Source organism: Lynx rufus, unplaced genomic scaffold (genome assembly GCF_022079265.1).
Source record: "Lynx rufus isolate CCGP_SWC_20201006 ecotype Redwood Valley unplaced genomic scaffold, mLynRuf1.p SCAF_5, whole genome shotgun sequence".
In the NCBI taxonomy this organism is placed as follows: Eukaryota; Metazoa; Chordata; class Mammalia; order Carnivora; family Felidae; genus Lynx; species Lynx rufus.
Window position 1 is genome coordinate 64919307 of NW_025814867.1, and position 21903 is coordinate 64941209.

Here is a 21903-nt window from a genome sequence, read left to right on the forward strand (position 1 = left end):
TTGTCACAACATGTATGGAACTGGAGGATGTTATGCTAAGCGAAATAATTGGGTCAGAGAAAGATACCACATGATTTCACTCGTGGAATTTGAGAAACTTAACATGATCATAGGGGAAGGGAAGGAAAACTAAGATAAAAACAGAGGCAGGCAAACCATAAGAGACTGTTCAATACAAAGAACAAAGTAAGGGTTGGTGGGGCTGGGTAAAATGGGTGATGGGCAATTAAGGAAGGCATTTGTTGGGATGAGCAGTGGGTGTTGTATGTAAGTGATGAATCGCTGGGTTCTACTGAAGCCAAGACTACACTGTATGTTATGTAACATTAAAAGAAGGAAGGAAGGAAGGAAGGAAGGAAGGAAGGAAGGAAGGAAGGAAGGAAGGAAGGAGAGAGAAAGAAAGAAAGAAAGAAAGAAAGAAAGAAAGAAAGAGAAAGAAGGAAAGAGAAAGAAAGAAGGAAAGAGAAAGAAAGAAGGAAAGAGAAAGAAAGAAAAGAAAGAAAATATGTAGGAATAAAAACTTCAAAACTTGCTGTATAGGTGGTATAAATATTAAAATTCTTGGGGCACCTGGGTAACTCAGTCAGTTAAGTGTCCAACTTCAGCTCAGGTCATGATCTCAAGGTTCATGAGTTCAAACCCTGCTTCGGCCTCCATGCTGACAGCTCTCAGCCTGGAACCTGCTTCACATTCTGTGTCTCCCTCTCTCTCTGCCTCTCCCCTGCTGGTACTCTGTCTGTCTGTCTGTCTGTCTGTCTCTCTCTCTCTCTCAAAAATAAATAAGAAAACATTTTTTTAATTAAAAAAATATTAAGGTTCTTTTTCAGATTTAATGTGTTACAAAATTGTTCTCTCTGGATTCTGCCTGTCAGTTGACACAGTTTTGCAAAAATTCTGAATAAGCTACTTGAGAAGTTTTCAATGTGACATGCCAAGTCTTAATGAAAAAACATTTTGTGGAAACGTTTACAGACGCCAGCGCAGAAAGTAGTGTATAAACTTTAATTACCTTTGTAAGTCGCTCTATCCTGTGTTTAAGCGATTGCCTTCCTGTTACACACCCAGGGAGGGCACCAGCTCTTGCTGGATAATCATGGCGTTGAGCCTTCCCCCAAAATAAAAGAGCTATATCTGGCGCAGGTTAGGGCTCAGCTAGCCAGTGAAACGTCTCAAACAGACAGAGGGAGGGAAAGGACAGGACTGGTGTAGAATCAAGCTTGCCAGGCAAGCATATCTACCTAATACTTTATCCATTTTTGTGGGGTTTTCATCCCTATTTAATTTGATGTTCTTAAAAATGCTAGCTGTGTGTGTCCAGTTCCATGCAGAAGTACGATTTTTGTGAAGTAAACACAAGAGTGTTTCTTAGGCAGTTGGCAGAAATGAACCTAGAATCTCCTAGTATTTCAGGTAGACCCCAGTTTAGTTGGCATTCAAAGAAGGTGGCTGAGACATAACCTTTGAGTTGACCTGAGAGTCAACAGAAGTATTGTATCTGGTGCTTTCCCTTTTCATTCAGGTCCTAGACCTACCACTTCTCTGTTGTCCCTCTTACTACCTACAGTGGTGGACAGCTTTTGCCTGAAGAGACCCATTTTTGCCTATGAGTAGGTTAATGTAAATATTCCCGGTAGGACTTTGCTCAAATCCTGGACCAGGAAAGAAAATCATTCTTTCTACTCAGTTCCAGAAATATCGACAAAAGCTTAGAGGAAACTAGCACCCCCCCCCACCCCTGACCCTGTCCCATTTATGTCCTCTGGCCATCCCTCCTCTCCAGCCAGGCACTCCACCTGCAAAAGGAATTCATCTCTGCTCTTTCTCTTAAGGCTCCACAATCTGTTGGGAACCCAAGTTCTCTTAGAAATATTTCCCTAGACTGGAAGGCAGCGTCCCACAACATATGTTCACCTGCCTGCTGCTTTCTCGTTAGTGTTGAGAGTCTGGTATTCCCTTGGCTGTCTTTCAGAATTTCCAATAGAGTAACCATTTAACCAGCTAAACGGCTAGAGAGAGATTTATTTTTGTATTTTTAGCATCAGGATGATTGATATCTGAAGATATCTGGAATATTTGTCCTTGGGGATTAACTGCATTGTCCTAGATGATGTAAATGTATTCCTTGTGATTTTGTACATTTTTAATATTTGATTTTAACACCATTAACTCTGGATTATAATCACTAAATGGAGGTTCTTAAGTAATTAATACTACTTTTGTGTGCATTTATTGATTCTTTGTTTTTCTCAGCATAGGTAGTATTTCAAAAATGAAAATGGCTAATTTATTTTTTCTCTCATTAGAAAAGCAATTCAGTAAGCATTCTTAAGCCATCTTACTTCATCCCCATTCATTCTCATTAGCATTGGTAGGCAGTGATTGGATATTCAACTTGTCCTTAATTATTGAGTCATATTTTTTTCATCCAAAAGGATTTATTTCTGTTCATATAGTTCTTTTCTTGAGTAGTGAGTTGAAGCCTCTTATCCCTAAAATGGGCATGACAAGAAGTTGCATATTTTCCACACCCCTTGTTTATTATATATAATATGTTAAAGATAGTAGCTAAGTCAGCTCTTTGGCAAATCTGAGAAAGCATATTCTGTTATGCCGGGCATATCTGTAAATGAGCCGTGCGGATGAGAACTAGACGGAAGGTTTACAGAGAAATAATGCTGATGTCATTCCATTGGAATGAAGGGGCTGTTACAACCATAAATACATTCTATAGCTAGCAGCTAAGTGTCTAGCTGTATTTCTTTTCTAAGATGGAAAAAATGTGAAGCAAACCAAAGAAGTAAATTGTGTTTATAAAGGGGGATATTTTAATTAGTTTAGGCCTTACAGTTATTCAAACAGTCTGAACTTACAGTTCTTTTTGGAGCAAACATGAAAACCATTATTTGTGGAAAGTTTAAATTTCACATGACACATATTCTCTCTATGTGTGTGGGTTGTTGTTGCTTTTTTCTTCTTCTTTTTTTTTTTTAAGTATATTTGCTTGCTTGTGTATTTTTATTTTAACTTTCCCTTTGCTAAAAAGTGCTTTATTTTCTTGGGAGGAGATTTCTTTTGGGATGAAGAAAAATGTAAATCACTGAGCTGAATCCCCCTTCCCTTTTTTTTTTTTTTTTTTTTTTTGTCATTTGCAATTTGGGTGGTTCTCAACTCCTTGGGACATGTTGAAACTAGAGGCTCCCATCTTAACTCCTTTTTAAGAAATTACCTACCTCCCAAATGTGTCTGTATCTGCAAAACAACATGCCTGTTCTGTTTGGAGCACTGAGGGTACCCTATAATCCTTTTTTATTGATCAGCACCATCTTCACTGCAAGGAAAAGGTTTTTCAGTATTAAGAAGGTAGTGATATGAAAGGTGGGTTGTCATGTCTATCCATATCAGCCATGGTTGCAACAAAATTAAAGCAGGAAGAAAATGATTTTAATCTGTTTGCTTAACTCGTGGCAGTTTTAATGCGAGGAGAAAGAAATACAAGTTGGCCTGTAAGATTTGCCTGTGGATTAATTTCCTTGCTGCAAACCAGGGGGAAGAAGGCAGACATGATAATGAAAAGAACCTCATCCTACAACCCTGTAACAGAACCTTGCATTTTTTTCCTCTTTTTTTTAATTAAAAAAAATTTTTTTAATGTTTATTTCTGAGAGAGAGAGAGAGAGAGAGAGAGAGAGAGAAAGCATGAGTGGGGGAGGAGCAGAGACAGAGGAAGACACAGAATCCAAGGCAAGGTCCAGGCTCTGAGCTGTCAGCACAGAGCCCAACGCGGGGCTCGAACCCACGAACCGTGAGATCATGACCTGAGCTGAAGTTGGACGCTTAACCGACTTAGCCGCCCAGGTGCCCCCTAATTTTTTTTAATGTTTATTTATTCTTGGGGGGGGGGAGGGAAGGTGGGAGAGTATGAGCGGGGAAGGGGTAGAGTGAGAGAGGGACACAGAATCTGAAGCAGGCTCCAGACTCTAAGCTGTCAGCACAGAGCCCGATGTGGGGCTCGAACTCGGGAGCTGTGAGATCATGACCTGAGCTGAAGTCCGATGCTAAACCAACTGTGCCACCCAAGTGTCTCCCCCCACCCCCTTTATTCCCCTCTTCTAGGACAATCTGTTGCTCGGCTGTCACACCAAATTCTTTAAGAGGTAAACACAGAGACAAACGAGACATAGTTTTCTTTTCTTAATTATTATTATTATTAATTTTGAAAGAGAGAATCCCAAACAGGCTCTGCGCTGTCAGCATGGAGCCGACACAGGGCTCGAGCTCACAAACCGTGAGATCATGACCTGAGCCAAAGTCAAGAGTTAGACGCTTAACCGACTGAGCCGCCCAGGCTCCCCATAGTTTTCTTTTTAACTTGATATGAAAGATTTCCTGAAGACAGATCACCAGAACTATTCTTTTTGGTTTTGCTCATAAATTTTTGTGACCGCATTAGCTGTTCTTCCTCACTCACGATATGTGTGTGTGAGAGCATAAGAGAGGGAGAAGTAGAGACACAGAGAAAGAAAGCATGGCGAGCAAGTGAAAGCTTTACCCAGACTCTGAAATACGCTGAATAGCTGAGCTCCGAGGCTGTTTAATGGAAAGGGTGATAATTCATAGACTTCTCTGAGGCCCAGTTAAATCTTGCCTTGGGAGAGGTAGGCCAGGGTCCAAGTGAACTCGGTTATTTAGGTAGTAGAGTCGTGAATTTTGGCATTTCGTACCAGAATGCTAGCTTTCGGACAAGAGCTTATTTTACACGTGGTAACTGTCACTTTAGCTCAGTTAAAGGGATTTTATTTTCACTCTTGTGTGTGCATATTGTATGCCTGGCATTTATTTACCCTTAGCCTGTGGCAGCACAAATGGAAACGCATTCAGTAAATGTGGTGCGGATGCATTTTTCTCTTCTTTTTCCGTATTCACATTTTAGAGTCTTGAAAGAAAGAAGGAATCCAGTCTGGCTTTGATACCGCATTTCTCCTGATATAATGGGGCATTGATTGTCCTGTCACTACCTTTCCTCCCCTCGCCCTGCCCTTTGGATTTTTGATCTTCTCTGAATCCTTTGTTTATTTGGCTCCATTCATGCCCTACTTTTTCTTCCCTTTCTCACATACCTTCTGCCCAGATCCAGAGGCCTTTGCTCTATTTCTCTGACAGCTTTCTCCGAGATTTAAAGTGTGTGTGTGTGTGTGTGCACGCACACACACACACACACACACCCCACCACCAACACCAACACCAACAACAAAAAACCCAATACAAACCCTCTCATGGGATCTGGATGGTTTCCCCTGCTGCCTTCCTTCTTCCATGCACCCCAGGGCAAAACTCCCTCCACTCTTGTCTCTCCACATCCTCTCCCTTGTGACCCCCCAGATCCCTATTAATTTGTCATGATGCAGTGAGACGTTCTCTTTGCTTTTGGACCCTCAGGGAGATCGCATCTGCTGTCTGAGCCTCAGTTTCCTCATTCATTCCTTCTCCTTATCTGTCAGACGCCTGCAGGTGTTGTACTCAGCACCGAAGGTGAAAACTGTGATGGACAAAATAGACTTCAGTCCTGCCCACTGTCAGAAGACTGAGCAGAGCATGTCCGTCTTGCAGGGGATGTTGCAAAAATGAGCAAGGTGTTGGCCCCTCAACCAGCATGTAGCTGGGTGCTCAGAACACGTCAGCTTTCACTGCTATAATCAAAGACAAACCTGGACAGTCCTGACCTCTCTTCAGAAGTTGTTTTTATCTCAGTCAGGACCTTTCCCTTGTATTTCTGGCTCTTACCCACAACCCATTCTTTTTCATTTTAAGCAGATCTCTACCCCACCCTCTCCCCCTTCTAATCCAACCTCCTTTCTCATTTTTTTTCCTTTTTCTGTCAAAAGCCTGGCCATTTCTCCTGTCATCTGCGTTTGAAAGCTGGCCAGAGGGAGGGGCCTCCAATTTTTGTGGGACAAAGCGTCCTTTTTTGCTTCTCTCTTTCAGGCCCTGTATCTAGTACATAGTCCTGAGGATACTTCTTTTGCTGAGCTCTTTAGTACTTCCCTTCGTTGTCGAATAGGTGATTATCTCCACTCTAGTCTCAACCTTTATTACCTCAAGGGTGGGGTGTGGCTTCTGGCTTCTGGTCCTGGTGTCTGCGATGGCGGAAGGAAGCAGTGGCCTCCTCCAGCTGGTTCTGTGCATGTGTCTATTTCTACGAGTGTCTGAAACCATAGGTTCCTGCAAACTCTAGAATAGCCAGAGATTCAGAAAGTTTGGTCTTTGACAACCGAACCAGTTCGTATATTGCAACTGTATTTATTTTACTTTTGTACTGACAATCAACTCCTCAGATTATGAGATAAATGTAGAGTCTGCTTAGTACGAGCTTCCAGAAAATGTGAGGGTATGTGCGTGTTTGACTTATGGGTATAAACCATTATCTGTATCTTAACAAGATTACATGACTATAAACAAGGGTGTCATTTGGCCTTTTGAATGCGAAGTTTCTTTTTGTTGTAATACAAAACACCTGCAATTTAAACACCAGTCCGTTTCTTTTTCTCACCAAAATAGAAGTCAACATCTTCTAAATAGAATACAGTAAGAAACAATGAAGAACTGATCCTTTTAAAGTTTATGGTGGTGCCAGCTACGAGTCTTATTATTTATTTAAAAATATTTTAATGTTTGTTTATATTAGAGGGAGAGAGAGAGCGCGCACATAAGTGGGGGAGGGGCAGAAAGAGAGGGAGACACAGAATCCAAAGCAGGCTCCAGGCTCTAAGCTGTCAGCACAGAGCCCGACGTGGGGCTCGAGCCCACGAACCGCGAGATCATGACCTGAGCCGAAATCGGATGCTTAATCAGCTGAGCCACACAGGTACCCTGAAGTCTTACTATTTTTCACTTGGGCGTGGTTCATTTATTTAGGTAACAAAGCTATTGAGCTTGGATCACACAGGAACAGTGCTAGATGCTGTGGGCTAAATCCTGAGTGTGTCCTACCAAAGGGGTCTGCACACTGCAGCCAGCCCCGTGGTCTGTTGTGTGTGAGTCACAAACTGAGGAGATTGTTACGTTTTCACAGGGATATAACAACAAAGAAGAATATGTGACGGTGGTCTATGTGCAAATTGAAAAATATTCACTGTCTGATTCTGTTTCTTTTTTTTTTTTTTTTAACGTTTATTTATTATTGAGAGACAGAGTGTGGGAGGGGCAGAGACACAGAATCAGAAGCAGGCTCCAGGCTCTAAGCTGTCAGCGCAGAGCCCGACACAGGGCTCGAACTCACGAATAGTGAGTTCATGGCCTGAGCTGAAGTCGGACGCTCAACCGACTGAGCCACCCAGGTGCCCCTGATTCTTTACAGAAAAAAAAAAAAATTTTGTTTTTTTTGGATCTGTAGCATCTCTGCCTTCCTGAAGCTCATATTTTAGTAGGAAAGAAAAGTAGTAAACGAGAACACATGAATAAGAGAACTTTTAGATTTTGGTAGCCACAAGAAAGGAGATAAGTGGGACTGCAGAGTGACTGGAGGCTGAGCAGGGGGTGGGGTTGAGGTGGGATTCTTTTTTTTTAATTTTTTTAACGTTTATTTATTTTTGAGACAGAGAGAGACAGAGCATGAACAGGGGAGGGGCAGAGAGAGAGGGGGACACAGAAACTGAAACAGGCTCCAGGCTCTGAGCTGTCAGCCCAGAGCCCGACGCGGGGCTCGAACTCACGGACCATGAGATCATGACCTGAGCTGAAGTCGGACGCTTAACCGACCAAGCCACCCAGGCACCCCGAGGTGGGATTCTTTTAAAAGGTGACTTTGAGATTGACCTGAGCAATGAGTATGAACAGCCTCCGAAAGAGCTGGACTTACTAACCTCTCACCCCCTTGTTCCACGTCTCCCGTCACCTCCAGTGGCCTGCTTGGCCACAGGGTCAGCTAGATGTTGGTGCTTAGGAAGCCTTCTAGAATGCACTGTCTTGGGTTACCTATACCAAAGTATGTATCACATGGAATTGCCTGCTGCTTTCATTTCCCCCTCACTAGAGTTGAACTATTTGAGGGTGAGGACATATGTCTTAGTAATCATGTAACTCTAGCATTTACCTCATAAACTAGGTTTAACAGTTAAATCTGTAAACTCAAAATTAGATTACATCAAGTAGGTTGCGAAAGTCAAGGGATTGCTCTGCAAAACAGTCAAGTTTAAAGGCTCTTACCCTTCTTTTACACATACTCTTCCCTCCCCATCCTCTCTACTCTAAGCACTGTCCTCCCTTTGTTTTTAAAACATTTCTTGCCCCAGTGCAAAACTTGCCCGCTTCCCCATCTTATTAAAAGATATCCTCATCCATCCAGTTGATCAAGCCCCAAACAGGGAATTATCTTTGATTCTGTTCATTCCCTCACCCTCGACTGTCACACCCAGTCCTTTAGCACCCATACCTCCAAAACCAGTTCCGTTTTCACCGTCTTTGCTGCCATCCCAACCCAGGCCAGCTCTATCCTTCTTCACCTGGACCAGTGCGGCAATGTACTGACTGATTTTTCCACAGTCGCTCCTGCCTTCTGTATGTCCATTATTCCTGCAAAGCCAAACAGATCTTTTCAGACTTGGGGGGGGGGAGGGGAGATCACGTCAGTCCCTCTACTTAAACACTTCAGAGGCTGCCCACTGAACTTAGAATAAAACCTGAACTAAAATATCTGAACTCCGAGCCCTCAATGAATCGGCCACTGTCTCTTCAACCTCATCTCTTAATTGCTCTCAGCCTCTAGCTGCACCCATTTCTCTCCTTAGGACCTTTTATTTTCTGTTGCCTGTTGAGTTATTAGAAGGGACTCAGTGTTAATCTCGTCAACTTTGTGAATATGTGAACCGAGATAGTGGCAAGTTAGCACAACCACAGTGAAATCCCCACCCCAACGTCCTTCCCATTCTGAATTTTCATGATCCTGTCTGTGGTACCCAAAGTTCACGGTAACGGGCAACTGACTTAATGCTCGCTATAGTTAAAGGCCTTGGAGGAGGAACTTGGCAACATTATTGCCTCCTAATGGTATTAACGGCTTGTCTTTTTTTCTCTTTCTCCATGCAGAGTATGAGTTGGAAGTAAAGAGGGTGCAAGACATTCTTTCAGGAATAGAGAAACCACAGGTATGTCTTCTGGATTTCTCAGCACAAATGACACATTCTTAAGCATTTCAAGTGTGCTTTTCTTTCACCACATCGTAGGTAAACAAAAGGGCCCCTTCCTATTGCTGATTATTTATAAACTATGAAACAGTGTTGTTATTAATGGAGCATGAAAATATAGAACAACAGTCTTCTGTTCTGTCACAATCCACCAAAATGTGTCCTTTATTTAGATATTCTGAATGCAATTAGGTATTCTTCCCTGCTTCCAAGGACACATAGCGTCCCCCTGACACCCTTCCCTCCCACAGGTCTATACAACTGTTTTCTTTTGGCAATTTCCTTGAACCTGTGTAAATATAGTAATAATAATTTTTGAAAGCCTCAGTGATTCCAAGTATTTTTGCAGGTAAATTTCAAAAAAAGCATTTAAATATTAGCTGAAAAGAAGTCCAAGATATTGAGTGTAATGGCAAGAAAAAAAATTGGTGGGAGTGATGATATTGTGAGGTTTTAGGTCTGATTTTGCCAAATGCTTTGAAATCCAAGTGAAAAATTGAAAATGTTGACTCAGCCTTTCATCTGAGGTCAGAGAGCCAAAGTTCTTTGGATGTTTTCCGGCCCAATTGGAAAACCTTGATCCCTCGTGCGTTTCAAATCCTGAGGCTTTTTAACAGAAGAGCTCAAACATGCCTCAGGGTACACAGTTGAGTTTGACTAAAACCTAAAAGCAGGTGTGTTGGAGTACGGGTCCCACAGGGAACTCCTGGAGCGGGGAGTCTGTACTTACTCTGGTGTAGGGAGCAGGTTGCCACGAGAGTTTTGGGGCATAGAAGTTACATAGTCAGGGCTATACTTTTAGGATGCACGGACGGTTGGCAGATGCATCGGGTGAGAGAAGGATGGACCCAGGGAGGCAGGCACCAAGAATCTGTTACTGTAGCTCTGGCAGGAGGGTAGAGGAGGCAGAATTCAGGTGGTGGCCCTAGGCGTGTCAAGGAGAGGATGCATACCGGAACTGCCTAGAGAAGTCGGTAAGGCGTTATGACCTCTCAGATAGCTGGGCTTTCAGGCTCTGATGCCTCCACTGAGGAGTTGCTGCCTCCAAGAGTCTCCCTTGATTGCTGTCCCTGCCCATCAAGTGGGATTCTCCACCTGGTATATAGAAACCCTGTGGGTACTGGGTTCTTTATACCCACTGGGGTGGGTACTACCCCCAGCTTCACTGTGCTCTGCGTGTATGTATATGTGTAATACATTTTACGCCATTTGCTTTTTCGCAGTAATCTGTGAATTCCTCTAGAATGGGTTTGTGTAGTTTTTATGATTTCCAGTGATATTCTTGGACATGTTGAGTGTGTTTCACTGGCAGGGCACCAAGGAAGTAAATGCAGGGGCAGTCATATATGTCTGGTAGGGCAGTGCTGGGGAGAGAGGGGAACGAGATAGTGATCAGATCACAGGCATAGAGTTATAGTTCAAGCTGTGGGAGTAAGAGTGGATGATATTTTTGGGGCTGGCAGGGGGAGTATAGGGAGAGGTTAGAAAAAGCTTGGGGACATAATTGTGGAATATAGTATATATATTCGTGGTATAGCAAAAAGAAGGAAACTCCATGAAGAAAACAGGAGTCCTAATCGAGAAGGCAGAACAACAGGTTATTTGACTGTCTCAAACACAGTCACAGAACTTCACAGGCCTGCCTTCGTCATGTGAACACACACTGGGTTTTTCTTGAGTTATTCTTTGTCATTTCTTTATGGCACAAGTGACAGAGTCTATGTTTTTTAGGATCGTGTGGCTCTAGCAAGATAAAAAAAAAGCACCATTTAAATGCACTAGTCCTTTCCTTGATTCAGCGTTTATTAAGTGCTTACTGTTTACATTTTTTGGAGCAGGGTGGATAGACCAGCTTTTATGTAAACAGTTCCGACACGTGGTGCAAAATTGGTAAGATTGTCATCTGAGTGGTTAGTCCAAAATGGGTCTCACTAGGCTAGCATCTGTTGGCAGGTGACATTTCTTCTGGAGGCTCTGGGGAAAATCTGTTCCTTCATGTTTTCCGGCTGCTTCTGGAGGTTGCCTGCATTCCTTGGCTCATGGCTCCTTCCATCCTCCTGTCTCCTTCTCTGACTCTGACTTTCCTGCCCCACTCTTTCACTTATAAGGACCCTTGTCACTACACTGAGCCCACCCAAATAATCCAGGATTGTTTCTGTCTCACACGATCTGCAATGAATCACATCTGCAAAGTCCCTTTCACCTTTTAGGGCAACTTATGCGTAGGTTCCAGGGATTAGGATGGGGACATATTACGGGGGTCATTCCTTCCCCCTTGGCCCCGCCTAAACCTTCTCTGCCTGGTGATCGCCCACTCGTCCTTCCCAGCCCAGTTAGATGTTTACACATTTTTCCTCCCTTCCTCTTCTCCCCTGTCTCTGTCTGAAGGTCTTATTCATGACTGGGTCTTATTTATCTTTGTGCCTCTAATACCTAGCACTGTCCTTGGCACCTTGTGAACCTTTAACAAATATTTGCTGAATAAACGTGTGGCAGACCGCAATGGCTGCAGCTAGGTTCTGGCAGGGGAGACAAATGCCTGAAGGCCCGCCAGCATCAGATGAGGTTCGGCCAGCATGGTGGAATGTGGGGACAGCCTGGTGCCAGAGCTCCAGGCAGAGGCCTGGAGAGCAAGGGCCTCTGCTTTGCATTCTGGCCCTCTGGGCCTTTAGCTGTCTCTGTGACCTTGGGTAAGTTCCATGACCTCCCTGAGCCTCGGTTTCCTCACCTTCCAAAGGTAGGATGATACATACCACATGGGACTATGGGAGAAGTAAATCATATAGTATTTAGAGAGGACTTGGGATAGGGTATTTCTCTGGAGTTTATAGCATATCAGTATGCAAAAGCGAATTCCCCACCACACTCTGAAATGGGAGAGGGGTGTCCAGCTGCCTTCCAGGGGAAGAAGCAGAGTTCAGCAAGTTGGGCATTTTCTTCCTGATTTTTTTTTTCTTTCAGCCACATCTGATAACACGTCTAAATAAAAGGCACATACTTTTTCTCTGAGATTTTGTAGATGGTTTGTGTTAGGTGTAGAAGGAAGTTTTAAGATTTGTGGGTTCCGGTCATCTTTCTAGAGCTTTGGGCACGCTGAGTTGAGCAAGTCATTTACTGTACAGAAACCTGGATACTATAAAGATCCAAATACTGAGTCACGGAGTAAAACCGCACGGATTTGCTAGGTATTTGTCCTGAGACTGTAAGAGTTAGGTAGGTGCCTTGGGGACCAGAGTCCTAGCCACTGCTCTATCAGGGAAACAATTTTGCTCCTGTTCTAAGTGATTGAGGAATAAACCTCTCCCAGTACCTGCCACCTCCAGCCTTTGATCTGCTCTGATGACAGTGCTAGAGGCAGCCTCCCCCTTACCGCCGGGCTGTTTATTTTCAGGATGTAAATAAATGTAACCTGCATTGTTTCCCTCCCCTAATGTTTAGCTTGTGGGAACAATTGATTTGTCGGTTCCAGAAGTGAGTGCACTGACCTAAGAGAAACAATTGCCCCTCCAAGAAGCCATTCCTCGAAAAATAAACAACAGTGTATCTGAAAAGGTTTGGCAGTTCTTAGCACTTGAGGGATTATAGAAACAGATGATGGTGAAATTCCTAGATTTGAGTCTCTCTTTTTTTTTTTTTTTTTTTTTTGAGTAACGATCTCTGACCTTTTGCTTTTAACTTTTCCATTGTGTTATTATTTTTCATGATGGTACTTCTGAAGTGAAGCCAATATTTCCATGGTAATATTTCCTTAGCGTTCTCCCTAATTGGATCTGCAGGCCTCCCACATAGTTAACTGCAAAGTCCTGACCAGATTTAGAAGCTACTTACTTACTCAGAAATATTTTTTAACATGGGAGGAACAGTGTAGTAACTTGATGAGAGTAAATGGTATTTTTGTTCCAAATAATAAATATAATTTGCATATAATATGGCCTAAGAATTAAGATAGTAACATTTTACAGAAAAGTGCTAAAATAATGAACAGGAGAGAGGGGGCACAAGGTGAGTGAAAGATGGTGTATCAAATAGCGACGCGATCATACAGTCTTAGGTCCTAATGGATATGCACATATATATGTTTTTAACTAGCAACTGTCCTCAAGTTGGAGTCTACGTTTAACAAATATATAGGCAACAATGATTTCTAGTCAGGATGTAATTATTTAGAAATAAATGATGGTTTTATGACTCCTTCGAGATACTTCAAAACAGTTTAATTTCTCTGAAGTCTTGCTACTCGTAACCTCCCCAACAGACCTTTTACATCTCTGGTGCCAAACAAAGTGTCAGTTTGGGTCTTGCCCAATGATTTTGTAACTAGAGATCATCACTTTTACTATCATCATAAAGGAGATTGACTTCTATTTACAGTCGGATAATTAAACATCAGGAAGTCAGTTCGTGTTATGGCTTCTAATCTTCTTTCGGATGTCAGCCATGATGCTCCTTGTGACTGTCAGATTAGCTGCCCTCGTGTAGTTCAGTGGTCACTGCTGGTGAGAAAGTTTTCCCCACGGAGAAAGAGAGAGAGACAGGGACTTAGAAGTTACTGCTCCTCTGAGATTGCTTTCACTCTGAAGTAGGCCTGAATCAGTCAGAGTTCTTAGAGCTCGGGTCTCTCATTAAGGTTATCACCTCCCTGGACACTTAGAGTGTGCGTCCGGTGCTGAGGGTTCCCCTTTACGTGACATTCTCTTGAAGGGCACCATGCAATTTCCTGGCATCATCCTTGAAACAGAAGTGAGTTCCAAGTTCTAACAGAGACGAGGCATTCTTTCTCTAGGGAGGATTCCAGTGCCTTAAAGAATGGAAACCTGAAGCCCTGGAGTCTGAAAGAGAGGGAACAGGAGTACAGGGGGGAATTGGTTCTAGACCAGTGGTAGTAATCTAGGTGGCAGGCTGCTTAGCTCCAGGAAAGAATTCTCAGAAGCCATGGCTGCTATCCTTTGAAAATGATGTAGAGTTCTCAAAGTGTGCTTCCCACAGTCTGGCCTATTGGAAGAGTGCATGTGCACGGAGACCTGCGTTCAGAGGACGGTTTGCTTTCTTAAGGCTTGCTCATGGGAACTAGAGAGGGCGCCTGGGTGGCTTAGTCCATTAAGCGTCTGACTTTAGCTCGAGTCATGATCTCACAGTTCGTGAGTTCGAGCCCCGCATCGGGCTCTCTGCTGTCAGCACAGAGCCCGCTTCAGATCCTCTGTCCCCCTCTCTCTCTCACGTTATCTCTGGGGGCGCCTGGGTGGCTCAGTTGGTTAAGCGTCTGACTCCTGATCTCCGCTCAGGTCACGATCTCACGGTTCCTGGAATTGAGCCCCACATCCGGCTCTTTGCTGACAGTGAGGAACCCACTTGGGATTCTTTCTCTCTCCTCTCTCTCTCTCTCTCTCTCTCTCTCTCTCCCTCCCTCCCTCCCTCCCCTGCTCTCTCTCTCATTCTCAAAAATAAACATTAGAAGAAAAAAGAAAAAACATCAGGAAGTCCGTTAGTTTTATGAGGTACCAGTACCTCAAGATGACTCATTAATGGTGTATCAAAGAATGCAGCAGATATCCTGGTATGCATTGTAGAAGCACTGCCTTAAAATCTAGTCAGGAGAACGAACGCACAAATAACCAAGTAAGGCACAGTACAATGAAATGATTGCCCAGCATAGGTACCAGCAGAATGTGACCAGAGCACAAAGAAAACAGTGGTTGATTCTCAGCATGGGTTTAGGCAGGAATGTACAGAAACCTTTCCAGAATCGCCCGCAAGCTGCTCTGGGTCTCTCTGTGCCATGGGTCTGCTATGAGGCCATCTCTCACGCATCCGTCTCTCTTCACCATGTTGGTGCTCTTTGAGGCAGAGATCCTATGTTAGAAAGCAGGAAAGTCAGAAGCTAAGTTATAGGGGCATGAAAGGGAATGGCATCCTGAAGGGGTGTATAGCACACAGGAGGGTCGGGGGACAGGGCAAGAGGAGATGCTAGTCTGGAGTCATGGCACAAAGGGTGGAGTTTGATTCTTAAGAGTGTCTCCCCAGAGTTTTTTAAGAGATATGTAATGCTGGTCTGCCATCCCCTGTGTCTCCTGTATCAGAAACTCAGACTGTCTCACTCCCTTTGACTTTCATTTTTCATTCAACAGACATTTACTAAGCAACCACTGCTCACAGTTGAATATGACTTGGGTCCTGTCCTTAGGAAGTCCCACAGTCCAGTGGGAAAGGTAGACAAATGCCCTAAACTCGATTTGCAGAGGTAAAGATAACCAGGTGCTGTAGAACAGAAGAGTGATGACAGGTGAAAGACTTCAGGGAAGTTTACGTGGGGATAGTGAGGGCTGGCTAGGTCTTAAATGATGAGCAGGGATTTGACTAAATAATTGGTTAAATAGATCTTGCTGCTTTGTATGGAATAAAAATGATATGGAGGGATCGCTGCTAAACTTGGAAAGAATGACAGCCTGAAAAGAAATTCAGTATTCACAGTCCATATTATTCATGTTTTTAAACTATTTTGTATTACATTTTAATACTCTGTGTTGATCAGATAGTGACAAAAATGGATGAAAAAAAGGGGAAACTGAATAGTTTACGTATCTCTACCCATAGACTAATAATCTGTCACTATAAAGTCTTTATGAACATGAAGCTTTAGCATGTATGTTAACCCTTGTTTTTAATGTTATTGAGACCAGTATCCAGAGAGCAGCAAAATAACCTTTAGAAAATTAGAACATCAAAGTTCTGTTGATGTATTGCAGAGAATTAGACTGTGCGTTAGGTTGAGTTTCTCCAGAAATGGACTCTAAAGCAAAGATTGGAGTGCAAACAGTGTATCTGGGAGGGGGGGTGCCCCAGGAAGCACCAGCCAGAGTGGGCACCTGGGATGGAAGGGCAGGAAGCCCACTGCAGGGTCTCTTTAGTGGGCAGGTTACGGTCCGAAGTGGCTGGAGCTCAGTCCTGCTGAGGAACAGTGGCTTGGAACCTGCCTCAGTGTAGTTGGTTCTAAGTAAAGGAAGAAAGTTGGGATGTTTGAAGGTGCCAGAGTCCTTTGTTCAAATGAAGTCTTACACAGAGGCTTCCCCAAAAACAAAAAGGCAGAGCTTAGAGAAGTAAAACATCACCTCCACACACATTTCAGCCCGAACCATGGTTCTCCTCCCCCATCACTGGGTTCTCCCGGAAACTGAGGCCTTCAACGAGGGTGATTTGAAAGGTACTGGCATGGGAGGCTCAGAGGCAAGCGGAAAGTACCTGCGGACGTGGCTCCTTCCATGTAACGTGATGGCCATCGTGGAGATCACTGAAGTCTCACATTCAACTTCTTACCTTTAAAAAAAAAAGCTCCCAAACAAGACTGATGACTTTACTTTCTGGAGGATCTAATGTGAATTACGTTATAAGGACAGATGCTTTAGGAGCTATTTTGGACACCAGGACTTTGACAAAAAAAGTACTATATATGATGTGTTTTTCATTGTAATTAAAATTGTTCGCCTTGCATTAACACTAAGCCAATTTTATGCCACTACTAATCATGACAAAAATGTTACTGGAAGAAGTAGTGTCTGATGTGTATGAAGTGGATTTGAATAATTTCGTCTGTGTTTTTCTTCCTCAGGTTTCTAATATTCAGGCAAGAGCAGTTGTTTTGTCCTGGGCTCCCCCTGTTGGACTTTCCAGTGGACCCCACAGCGGTCTTTCTTTCCCCTACAGTTATGAGGTTGCCTTATCAGACAAAGGACGAGATGGAAAATACAAGATAATTTACAGGTAGCATATATTTCCATGTGTTTTGCTCTTCTGCTAAGCTGTGCAGTTGGAGTCATTAAGGAAAATAAGAAACAGGAAAAGTTTAGAGGCTTTGCAAACTTTTCTTTAAATAGTTCATTTTAAGAATTAGTGATAATTATAATGTCAAGAGTTATTTTTGTCCAGAGTAATTACCAGTCAGAAATGACTTCTGTAGAGCTATTTGATGTTGATGAAATATCATTTGGTTATGTTAGTTTGTCAGTATAGTACTAAAGAAAAATTTCCATTAACGTCTGTCAGGGTTAAAAGTGAGTATGATTTTTAATTTTTATGTACATCAATCATGCACTTACGCGGTTACCTTTTTCGACCCAGACCATTTTCTGGTGTTTTCTTGAAATTCTCTAATATGGTTTCGTTCCATTTTATCCTGTTTCTTACCATCCACAATAGGTTTCTAGCCTGTAGTAAAGATGCCTTTAGAGCATTTCATTCCAAGACTTTCTTAAATAAGTTTAGCTCACAGGGTAGGGGATTGTCCCTTCTGTGTTACCAACTCCCAGATATTAACCACCTAAATGATTTGTAGCCATGTCCTAAATGTGATTAAAAATTTTCAGGGTCAGGCCTTTTCTCTTTTGTAATTGCTAGGCTCCGCCCACATTTGCAGAGCAGGAAATCAGAGCATCAGTCTTGTTTTCACTGCTTGTTTGACCTCCCTTTGAGTGGCCCCCAGAATGACCACCAGAGGCCAGCCTAGCGTGGTCACACAAACTGCACTTCTTCCTCTGCCGGAAAGGCTGGCTCTCTGTCCTGTTTCCCTGCTGTACCAGTGCCACCAACCTTGTATCTCCCCAGCCCTGTTGTGAGTTCTTAACTTGCTCCAGGACATGTCTTCTGCACTAAGAAGATGGGTAAGAGACAGGGAAGGAGGCCCATTAGGCACTCTCTCCCCGCCTCACTGCCCACTGTGCCTCCATTGTCCCCTCCCTGGACTCCTGCAGGGATGTCCTCAGCCTCTTCCAATGTCTCCTCTCCTCCTGCTACCTAGCCTCCACACGACATAACCCGGGTCACACTGGGTCACTCCCCACTGAAGACACTGCAGTGATTCCCCACTATACTTAGAAAAAAAAAATCTTAACTCCTTACTCCAGCTCACAACTATTTGGTTCTATTTTGAGAAGTCCACATTGGTCAAGAAATACAGAGTACCGTTTGCCCCAGCCGTACCAAGAAACCATGAGATTCTGTCCACACCAGATGACCACTAGTGGCAGGAGCTAGTCTCAAGTGACCAGGGGGCTAGGCAGATAACGTTAAGCGAGAAAAGGAGGAAGATTGGGGATGGGGTGCACAGGAGCACCCCTACCTTCCTCTGAAGGAGCAGCCACCGCTCACCTAAAATAGGTTGGTGCCATAAGGGAATGCAGGCCTTAGAATTGCTGATTTCTTTGGATTTTTTCCCCAAAAAAATACTGAAAATCTGAATTTTTATGTAAGCTTTCCTAATGCCAGACTCATTCAGCAAATGCAAAACCACATTAAACATACAGTGCAGGTCAGACATCAGAATTATAGGCAGGGTGTGGACATTGGCCTCCAGTTGGCAACTTTAAAAACATATTTTTATTTAAAATAATTTCAAACTTATAAAATGTTGCAAAAATAAAGGGATCAAGGAATATGCATAGACCCTTTACCCAGATTCACCTATTGGTAGCTTTTTATCCTGTTTGGTTGACCATTGGAGTACTCTTTCTCTCCTCCCAATCTGTATTTTTTCCCATTAGTTGTATATATCATGGCCTTTTACTGCAAAATTCTTCAGTATATTTCCCAGGAATAAGGATATTTTCTGACATCGCTGCAGTGTAATTACCAGCTTCATAAATTTGCATTGATAATATACTTTGATCTAGTCCATCGACCACATGCTGGGTTTGTCAGTGGATTAAATAATGTCTTATAGCATTTTCCTTCCCCTCTAGGACAGAATCCTGGCCAGGGTCAGATATTGCAGTTTGTGCTCATACGTCTTTCACCTTTAATTTGGAACACTAACACAGTATTTTGGGGCACAGAGATTTTTGAAGAGTATAGTCATGTGCCCCCCCCCCCCCCGAATAATAACCCTCACCTTTTAAAAACTTTCAATGGAACATTCCTTATTTTGTCACGGCTTTTGCCTCATGGCTAAGTTAAGTTTCATTTGCAACTTCTGGTCATATAACTGGGTTTCATTTATGTAAGAGAGCTACTGATTGGTATGTGTATATATCAGAGAGCTATTAGGATTGATATGTGAAGGAAAGCACATTGAAATTTCTTCAAGAGAGATGAGAAGTTGAAGCAGTTGGGGTTCCTTCCACGGTGAGTCTGAGAACTACCTTCGGTTGACAACTGGAATAGTTATTTTACACTGAAAATTTATCTCTGTGTTTAATTTCCTTCCTTATTTATTTGTTTTTATGTATTTACTTTGAAGAACTGATAAGGCCTTTTGGAACTTTTATTAGTGTGTTAATCTCACCATTTTCCCAATCTAGGATAGTATCATTGAAAGGAATCTAGGGGTGCCTGGGTGGCTCATTGGTTGAGCGTCTGACTCTTGATTTCAGCTCAGGTCATGATCTTACAGTTTGTGGGATCAAGCTCCGCGTCTGGCTCTGTGCCGACAGTGTGGAGCCTGCTTGGGATTCTCTCCCTCTGCACCTTTCCAGCTCATGCTCTTTCTTTCTCTTTCAAAAAATAAGTTTAATATATATATATATATATATATATATATATATATATATATACATAACATACATATGTATGTGTGTGTGTGTGTATAGAATCTAATTTTCTAGTTCAGAAGGGTAATAATACCAAATTGGCAAGTTTATTATTTCTGGTTTATGGTAGAATCAGACATAAGAGTTCTTTAATCATTGCTGGTACATGATGATGAGACCCAAATCCAAAATCAGTCTTACTGTTGAAGCTGGTATCATTGACTAATAAATGATTTTTCTTTGCAGTGGGGAAGAATTAGAATGTAACCTGAAAGATCTCAGACCGGCAACTGATTATCATGTGAGGTGAGTTAGGATATGAGAGCTGACCTGTGTTGGGCATTCAGATTGCTAAAATAAATCGTGTGCTTCTTTTAAAAAGTTTACGGTTAACAGCATTTTCCTAACCAAAAGTTGCTGTTCCTTGGCTCATTGGCCATTCATTAGTGTTCTGCCCTTGAGAATGTAGTGATTACACAGAAGTGTTTCTGGTAATAGAAAAATAGATGATACACTGAATCAAATTTTAAAAACTAGTTTAAAGATAAATTGTATATAGTCTAAGATCTTTTGGACTGTATGGTTTAATATATATAATGTTTCCTTTCTATAAAACAAATGCATTTTTTTGCCATTGGTAGGTCAGTTGTTTGTGATAGCCCATACCTATCTACTGTATGTTCAGCACAAGTGACTAAGTTCTGCCATGTTCCAAGAACACCTTTGGACCTTAAAAGTCAATAGGTTTTGAAAAAAGACAAGTAATGCATATATCAAATTATCTCTGATAAGAATTAACCCAACTTGGCAAAACAGTGAAACAGTGAATCCATATAATCTGAAAGATAGTCTGAAATCTGTACTGTGATTTTTCTGGAGTCTCTGCTGTGACTACTCTGGAAGGCAGGGCTATAACTAATCTTAGAAAGAAATACACCCAACCACAGACTTGTGAAGAGGAAAGTATTACATGAACTTGTGCAGAGCTCATGTAATTATTTAAAGATACATTCACATATCCACTTGCAAATAGGTTTCTGAATGTGGTCCGTAACATTTTTTTAAATTTCAATTTTGACTTACAATTTTTTTTAATTTATAAGTTGACCAGCAATGGTAATTTTATCTAAAAGAGTAGAGTACACAACAACGGTTTCTCTCTCCATTCTTCAGTTATGTATGTGTATGTCAGAATTGTGTAATAGAATTGCAACATCAGGCACACGTTCTTTATTATACTTACCAAAGGTTCCTTTGTAATGGAGTAGAGGGAGCATAGCCTAAAAGGAGGAGCATACATTAATTATGAGGAGGCTTGTGTTCTAGTCTGGTTCTGCTGTGAATTAACTGTCTTAACTATGCTTAATCACATAGGTTGGAGGCCACAATTCTTTCTATAACAAAGGTAGGAGAGTAGGGATGTGTTGAGATTACAATACTTTATAAGCCATGTAAACGTTTAAATTAAGTTTAAAGCAATACATAAAAGCAAGGTGTTTTATATGCAGTTTTAAAGTGCTTATCTGCCTCGTTGCTGCGTTGTTTAGAAGAACTGTGTTGCAACTGTCTCTTCCTGTTCAAATCAAAACATTTGGGTTTTGAATCAGTTAGCTTCAGCCCAAACATATTGAATTTTTCACAGTCTATACAAACAAAAAGATTTGTATGCTTTGTGAAACTGAGATGATAGTAGAAATACTTTACTATTTCAAAAGGTTGATTTAACAGCAAACCAGAGCATGTAACACCGTATAGGGAGCCATGTAAATGTTCTCCATTAGTCGTCAACATATGTTTCCTTTTGTCTCCATCTTTTTTAACAGTTTATTGTTACTGCTTTATAAAGGTTCACTTTATTAATTTTCTGCTCATTCATGAGCTAACAATGTCTTTTTAAAGACACTTAAATGTCTTCAGGAGTCTGCCCTTTATTTGCCATCCCGTCTGTAGCTTGCCTTCATTTCTTTCTGACTTGTCTTACAAAGGGTGAATTCTGACAAGATTGGCTCATCAGTTCTTTTACGGCCACGTCTTAGGAACATCTTGAACTTCTGGGCAGATAAAAAGGAGTAATTAATGAACTCCCCAAGAGGAATAGGGACATGAGGTAGTGCCTCTCCAGAGGCTTTGGATCCAGACTTTGTCCTGACACATCTGGGACCTCTTGTAACATACATGACACATAGGTGACATAACACCACAGCCTAAGG

General features: G+C 42.2%; 1 protein-coding gene across 2 annotated transcripts in view; it reads left to right on the top strand.

The window, feature by feature from the left end:
* Positions 1–21903, top strand: part of FNDC3B (fibronectin type III domain containing 3B) — a 361487-nt gene that overhangs the window by 249865 nt on the left and 89719 nt on the right. For both annotated transcript variants that reach the window (XM_047099654.1, XM_047099655.1), the window contains exons 7-9: positions 9082–9140; positions 16783–16934; positions 19940–19999. In XM_047099654.1, the coding sequence (XP_046955610.1) occupies positions 9082–9140; positions 16783–16934; positions 19940–19999 (271 nt within the window). The remainder of the gene's footprint in view (positions 1–9081; positions 9141–16782; positions 16935–19939; positions 20000–21903) is intronic.